Below are 8,371 nucleotides of genomic sequence, written 5' to 3' on the forward strand. Positions count from 1 at the left end.
CTACCTAAAACAAAAACCAACTCCAGGTGTTTAACTCACTTGGCACGAAAAACAACTACATCGGTGTGTCAAATTACAGTTAAGACAAATTGTAAAATATAGCATTTGTTCCTTACCTTATGCGGGTATGCTAAGTGCCAAGTGGCATTAAATTTTGAACCCGATAGTATGGAAGTACGTATTGTGCCTGTAATGAAAATAATAAACAATTAATATATAATTTTATTTTGTTTAGTAAATGACTTTCTACAATAATGTACATTGAGTGTTGTATGAGAACTGAGAGTATTCGACGCAGTACCCGCCGTGGGAAACAGAGGTAGAGGAAGACCTCTATTCTGTTGGAATTACCAGGGCGAGAAAAACCTAACTACACTTCGAATCTCTAATTGGCCAATTGGCGAAGGAGGAACGTCTGACGCGCTCGGCTATAACCGGGTAAGCGGCGTCTACGCCAATAAAGAAGAAGAAGAACAAACTAAATATATTGGAGATCGCATAAGATAACTTTCAGCAATTCGATATTATGACAACTTTTTAGAAGAAAAATTTTACCAAGCATAAAAATAAATTGCGATAAGTTTTACAACCTTCATAAATGTCTCCAGCAATCTTAATGTTTATTGCGAGGTAGGTTCTTTACAAAAATATATAATGGTTTCTTATAGACCCAAATAACAAAAAAAGCTGATAATAAGTTTTAACTACAAAAAAGCATCAATAAAATTTAACTGAAATTAACAATTTAATAAATAATAAATAAAAACGTGCCGATATCAACTGATTTAGCAAACCAATTGATTGATTAATTTTGAATGACAAATTCAATGCAAAATTTATGACGAATCAAAGTTGCATCGCATCTAATTGTTTTTACCATAATTTATATATATTTTATTGGCTATAATAAATACAGTAAAAAGTAGGCACTATTAACTGATAAGCTATATTCTATCACTTTGTGAGCTTATCAATGGATGTGTCATGTGCGTCGGTCATATTTTGATTGAACTGATGTCTCGCTGTTGTTGTTGCTACAACGTTATTCCCAAATACTATTTGGAAACGCTGCGTGGTGACTGGGCTTGGAGAGATATATAGTAAATCTGAATTCGTTCCGAATGCGTATACCTAATTGCCGTGAGATCTGTAGCAAATGGTGATAAATCGACCTTTTATAAGAGAGAGTAAAAGAATTCTCGCTAAAATAAGAAAACTCATAAAAAAGCAAAACTAAGTCGGGTAAATAGCACACTTTTTAGGCTGTTGGGTAAATTATCTCACTAATGAACTGAATTTAACAAGATTTCGTGAAAGTTCCACTCTTAGCATGCAGAAAAAGATCGAGTTTGTAATGACAATACAACTGCAGGACCACTTGGAAAAACGTTTCTATGATAATTGGATCTAAGTAACCGGAACGGACCCGTATTTTCATCCGACCAAGGACTGTTGACACGGCACCATTCCTCGAAATTACTTCAGTAACGTTCTCTGCCGCCAGAAAACGCATGTAATGGTTGCCAATAGTTGAAAATATACTTGCAAGAATTATCCCGATACCTTCATCATTAAGCCAATTAGCAAAGATATTTATGGCAATTGATTCAATTATGAAGCTGTCTCAAACGATTATGAAGCTATGTGATGGACAAGTGAAAACTTTATTTTATCAATCCGGTGTACGAACGTATCAGAAATAATACCCAAAATAGTTTAGGGCGATTCGTTTCACTAGAATCATGGAAACCGTCGTGAAGAATGTCAGATATGTACATAAATGTCAAACTTACCAACAGAAATCAAAAAGAAGGAGAGACTTGAGGATGTATATGATCACACTGTTATACTTATACATATTATACAAGCCCAGTTCGATGCAACTCAACGTTCTATGATTTCGTGCGAATTGTACTCCAATCATATCCTGCATATGATTGGACGCAGCCTTATCGATACGAATCGCAAATACGCACAGCTCCATGTCTACATGGCTGCTTACATACATCTGGTGTATAAGTATATATATATACATATGTTTCAAATGAGGTTTGAAATAAAGCAAGCATGAATTAATCGACAAGTTCATTAGTGCAGACATCTGGAACAAATGTCATTTAACACTTTCGAATTATGACACCACTTTAAAAATTCCCAAAGCTGTATAAACATAGTAGACTATATTTTATGCATGTATATGCGTAAATATCTAATTGTATTGGTATATACAGGCATATGTGGCAAAATAAATTATAGGTAAATTTGATCGATGCGAAAATATTATAAATAATTCTGGTAAGAAAGAGTGCTCGCACAGAGATGCCGAGTAAAATTTTTAAAAACAATGAAAATGTGTAAAAATAAACAAAGTGAATTCGCATTTGTTAAATTAAATTTTAGAGCTTTACTTTATGAGTAGTAATGTTTCAAACTTTCCTTGAAACTAATTTAACTATCGATTTCTATGGGAACGTCTCAGTGTAACCCTCCGAAAACCGTCAATGGCGACCGTAATCACGTTATCATAAACGAAAAATGTTTGAAATTCAAGCCCGTGAACGCGGCGACATTGGTTTCAACAAGACGGCACCACTTCCCAAACATCGCATCAATCAATGGATTTATTAAGACAGATACTAGTTAGTTTCACATGTTGAGCCGGTCGATTTTCCAACAAGATCGTGCGATATCACACCGTTGGCCCTTTTCTGTGGGTACATGTGAAGTCTTAAGTCTATGCGAACAATCCCATTTCGGTTCAGGCCTTGGAGCAAAGCATCACACGTGACATTCGACAGTTACCAGTCGGAATGCTCGAACGATTTATTGAAAATTGGACTCAACGGATGGACTATCTGAGACGTAGCCGCGTCCAACATTTGAAAGAAATAATCTTCAAAAAATAAATGACAAAAATCTTCTTTCGAATAATAATAAACAGTCCCGATTAGTTTTGAATTTTCTGTATTTTTTCCTAAAAAAAAAGTAGGGAATTTCGAAATGGATCCCCATTTACAAGTGAAGCACCTCATTATTAAGAGTTAGTGGTGAGAATAGTAAAGAAAATCGCTTTCTGTAATGATCATGCTTACACACGAGGGACTCTAATGATTTATAGATTAAAAATGTGCTTGTTCTACCTGTATGAATATTTAGCTAAAAGAAAATCGAGTAGGGAACGATTGAGAATGGTTTACAGATAAAACTGCTGATCGCCGTTCTCTATCACGACAATACTAATGATGAACTGAAGGTTTCTAAATAGGAGCACTCAGTCAGTTGAAGGCAGATGCAATTTTTTTCTAAAATAACTACAGCAGTCTCCTGCAGGGTCGAAGAAATATTGGACATGCTTTTACTGACACAGTTATGAAAGTAAAATTTCCATTAAAAATGTAAAGTTTTCCGAAACAAAGTCCCTCTGGTATACTCTTCGTGTGTGATATCAGAAAACGCATAAGAGATGCAGTCGGTTCGGTACGTATGCCCGGTTTTCCAATAATGTTAATTTTGACAATTTTTAAGGTTGCTCTCACTCAAAAACTGAAGCCATTGGACCACCGTAATCGTCGTGATTTTCCTGATTTTGCCTTGGAACAGCCAGAAAACGATAACGATTTTTTTTAATGGAGTATAGATTGATGATAACCAACTTTTCATGGATGCAATTGGAAGAAGTCGGTCTTTACAACTTCTGGTGCCAACGTGCAGAAACCGAATTCTTCTTCTTGATTGGCGTAGTCACCGCTTACGCGATTATAGCCGAGATTATAGCAGAAACCGAATTATTGCAAGAAAATGTTGAAGATTCGATTATTTCAGGAAATTGTGATATTGAATGGCCTCCAAGAAGTTGCAGTTTAACACCATTAGACTACCTTATGGTGTTATTTGAAGTCATTTGTCTGTAGCAATAAACAGGACTATCTTCAAGCTTTCAAAGCTAATATTGAACGTTCTATTCATGACGTAAAACTTGATTTAGTTGAAAAAGTACTCGAAAATTGGATTCATAGAATTCTTTCGTGCAAAAGAAGTGGAGGCCATTTGAATGATGTTATTTGCCGACCTTAATGGTATCGATTGAAATTCACACTAAGGGAATAACATTTGGAGTGTTTTTTTTTAATAAATCATATCACTCTTATTGTACTTATCATCACCTAAATGCAAAATAACGTAACATCACTTTTCAAAAACTTACAGACGAAAGAAAAACCGATATAAAAGAAAGCACTCATATTGCAACAAAATTTGAGTTTTGATTATAAAATGGTTACATATTTATTATCATACACTTATTATGAAACGGCATATACACTTATCTATATATAGTATGTATGAATAAAGATGTAAACAGACATATAAATGTACATAGATATTTGCATTGATGCGCCTACGCTCAAGTGCAACGTTATTCATCAATAATAAAAACGTGTGAACAGGTTGTATTAGATTTTTACATATTTCAAACAACATGTGTCTATCTACATACATACATACATATGGGCTATGCGAATATACAAATAAATATTATATATACAAATATACGTACCTACATATATTTATTGCATCGCAAGTTGTATATAATCACAACACTAGTATATTCTCGGCCTAACTATGTGCATTAATATCAAAACGTTATGCATTAAATACATACATAGAGGCATACATACATATATACATGCATATTGGCAGTTAAACGAAGTCAAGTTGGGGCCAACGAAGTTAACGCGGCCAAGCACCTGCTCTTCAGCTTTTTTCATGTTTGATTAATCAAGCGTGTCAAGCGCAGCGCACTCAAAGGCCGTTCATATGGAAATCATATATAGACTGGGTGCCGGGTGCTGGTAACCATTGAGTGACCGTTAGTCGTTCAAGGGGCCGATCTTATATTAAAATACATGAGTATCTATGTATGTATGTTTATATTCATAAGTATGTGTATTGTGTGAGCCGCTCTATATACTGGTTTCTTTATGTAATTTTACACTAATATGACATTGTAAGATTATTTACGGTAACTAGCATTGAGTGAACTGTACTTGGCGTATAATCAACAGAATGAATGGTTCAATAACTAAAGGTAATCAATTCAAAACTGCAACTCTTTACGTCATGAACGAAAGAGTACGAAGAGGCAAAGTTACAAATTGTATAGCGATACTAGAACTTCCGCTAAAACGTCATGGATTGGGGAATCGGGTTCAACATCTCCTGATGTTATGCTTTCCCTGTCATTTAGCAGGCAGGATAAGTGTTCCCTCCATAATTTCAGAATGATCAACCACAAGATCACCTCTGGGGGTTTTACAAGAGTAGGTTCCGGTCCTGAAAGCTCTTGCTTTCGCAGCATCTTTTCATAGAATTTTCGAGCACTATCTTTTTTTGTCAGCAAATACGTTTCGCTTCCCTCTTCAACTCTTGATATCTATCCCGCGGGCGTTGTAGTCGATTTGGCGGTCTGTTTTCTCTGAACTGTGATATGGCACTACTCATCGCACCAGCTGTTCTTTTGCATTTTCCAAAAACCAATGTCTTCGTTTACAACTGTACGTAAGGAGCTTCAAATGCTGTTCCACAGTTATGTTATACCGAATTGTTGATTAGTGCTCTTATAGAGCAGGAGTGTAGATCGAGTTAAAAACCATTCGGCTGTCTGTTGCGATTGCAGCTTCTCGACGTCACACCTTGCTTGAGTTTGTTGACGGGTTGCTGCACAGAAGCGGGTGCGTATTTTGGCTACAACAAGATAGTGGGCCGAATCTCAGAGCGTACTCACGTCTAAAACACTGCAGACGTGTCATCTGTCTATCACAACATGATCGAACTGGTTGGCGGCTGGAATCTATTATTACAGATAACCATATTTTGCGCACCGGCGAAGTCGGTAAGACTCAACTCATTTGGAGATGTTCCACCATGAAGGCTGAATTTACCGACCGTTGTGCCAAAGATGTCTTCTTTACCTACCCTAGCGTTAAAGTCGCCAAACACGATTTTGACACCGTGGCAGGAGTAGCTCTCATAGTCATAACGTTCATAAACCAGGTTGGATGCCAGGACTCGGCAACGGTGTCTAGCTCCTATAACGAATGACACACTGAATTTGCGCTCATTTACATGGCCACAGCAAAAAATACCACGAGGAGTCGTCTCAATCTTTGTCCCGTCCACCGCACTTCTTGGACGGCAGCGTTCACTTCAGACTTTACTCTTACGAGGTCATAAACCAGTTGGGTAGACACACCTTCCCAGTTAAGAGACCGGTCATTTCAGGTGCATGGCGGGAGTAATATGTAAAAAAAATCGTTTCTGGCCACTTTCAAGTGAAATGCTCTGTAGCTGAGGCTCTAATCCTATATTGAACACATCTATACAAGTTGCTTTTTGAACTGTCTTCTTAATCTAAAGAGTCTCCTTGCTTTGAAAATAATTAAAATTCTCTCTCTGTTTGGCCATTATATTTCACAATCACACTCTTTTTTGAATCCCAAAGTGTAGCTCCAATTCAAATTGATATCGACATAATTTCGGGCACATTTATAAACACACCAATAATTAGAGTGCTTTTAGTTGGTAGACACGAGCAGTCAATTATCTGCTTGTATTTGTGTTGCAAGCAATATAATTTCTTACGCCTTGCGAAAGTAGTACGAAAACGACCATTAATTGTTGACCTTGCCGAGAATGCCAAAAGTAATTGAAGAAAACACGAGCGTTCAACATAAATATTCGTGCAACGACAGCTTGTATAAAAGACAACAACAAAAAATCGTTACTCGCTATTTATATGGATATGTATGTATGTATGTTGTACCACAAATATTTACCAGATTCAGGTGCTGTTACTGGCTCACCTCAAACCGGTCAAGCGTTGTGGCAACTGCATTCCGAAATAAAACAAAAAAGTTAGTTGGGAAACAGATTTTCAATACTCGTTCCACAAAGCTAAGTGGCTGGTGAAAATAATTTAGATTTGTGTGCCAGTTAAGTGCAGAAACTAAGAGATTTTCATCGGAATAATTGGCCAGCCGTTGGTTTAGAATAATTTTTTCTCTAGAAACTAACGAACAGGTGGTTAGCGAGCTGGCTTCATTTCGAAGTGGCGATAGCCGTTTGCGATTATATTTACCTGTGCATATATCTATGCATATGTACTTGCTGAGTGTGTGTAAATATTGAATTGAGTAATGGGAGAAGCATTTTGTTTATATTTTGTTAAACTAAGTTGGATCCGGAAGCAAATCAAAACAATTATTCCATAACTTTCATTGGATTGACCACCAATCTGTACAGATTTTTCGCATACCCAATTATTCATGAACGATATGTTCAACACAAGTRTTTGATATCTTTACTGTATCAGCAATGTCGAGCACCCTAATTAATCTGCTATACATACATATATCCAAATATACAGAGAAACCAAGTTCATTTTGATATCTGTTCTTCATCCGTTGAAATCTACAATTTGTAAAGTAAATTTCCGAATGTACTTAAAAACTCAGATTTTAGCATAGAATTAGTTACATGCTCAGTATTTCATCAGCAAATGATTTCAGTAAACTTTATCTTGATAGCTTACTGACTCTTCAAATGAGCTTTATTCACCGCCTTCATTATTTCTACACTTTAGTTGCCGAAATTTCGATCCTTTTGCTACATACAATATGTGAATGCAGAACACCATTCAAGCTTTTGAGACTCTTATAGGTGGTACTAGTAGCGTCACATACGCACAGCCTTTCAACCATTCGAATGTATATATTAGCCATCTGAAAAAAAAAATTTTCACATCCTGCATCAACCACAAAAAGTTATGGTAAGAAGGTACAAAGTCTGGGATATATGGACGAGTAAGACATATCTTCTCAGCCGTGGTTTCCCAATTAGTTTGCAACCGGTCTAACAGCAAGAAACCGAGCGTTGTCATGATAGAAAATGTTTGCCTCGTAAATATGATAGCATTCCTAACGATTGGAATTTAAGAGTGCTTTGCACCAATTCACAAAAAGGGAGACTCCGCAATCTGTGCCAACTAATGTTGGATAAGCCTCCTCAATATCGCATATAATGTTCTATCGTGAAAGATTAAGCCCGCCGTCAACAGACTGATTGGACCTCATCAAGGTGGGCTTAGGCCTGGAAAATCAACTACTATCCAGATATTCAGCATGCGCCGAAAGTTGGAAAACACACATGAAAAGCGAACCGACACGAACCACCTCTTTGTCAAACCTGCTTTTGACAGCACGAAAAGGAGCTGCCTTTATGCCGCGATGTGTTAATTTGGTGTACCCGCAAAACTAATACGACTATGTAAACTGACGTAACACGAAGGTTCGGTCAAGATCGCGAAGGACCTCTC

At 36.8% G+C, this 8,371-nt stretch overlaps 1 protein-coding gene across 7 annotated transcripts in view; it reads right to left on the reverse strand.

Moving 5' to 3' along the window:
- LOC108978007 overlaps nucleotides 1-8,371 on the reverse strand; it is a 151,208-nt gene that overhangs the window by 62,050 nt on the left and 80,787 nt on the right. For all 7 annotated transcript variants that reach the window (XM_018948042.1, XM_018948044.1, XM_018948043.1 and 4 more), the window contains one exon: nucleotides 117-187. In XM_018948042.1, the coding sequence (XP_018803587.1) occupies nucleotides 117-187 (71 nt within the window). The remainder of the gene's footprint in view (nucleotides 1-116; nucleotides 188-8,371) is intronic.

Source organism: Bactrocera latifrons, unplaced genomic scaffold, assembly GCF_001853355.1.
Source record: "Bactrocera latifrons isolate USDA-ARS-PBARC rearing strain unplaced genomic scaffold, ASM185335v1 scaffold_99, whole genome shotgun sequence".
NCBI lineage: Eukaryota > Metazoa > Arthropoda > Insecta > Diptera > Tephritidae > Bactrocera > Bactrocera latifrons.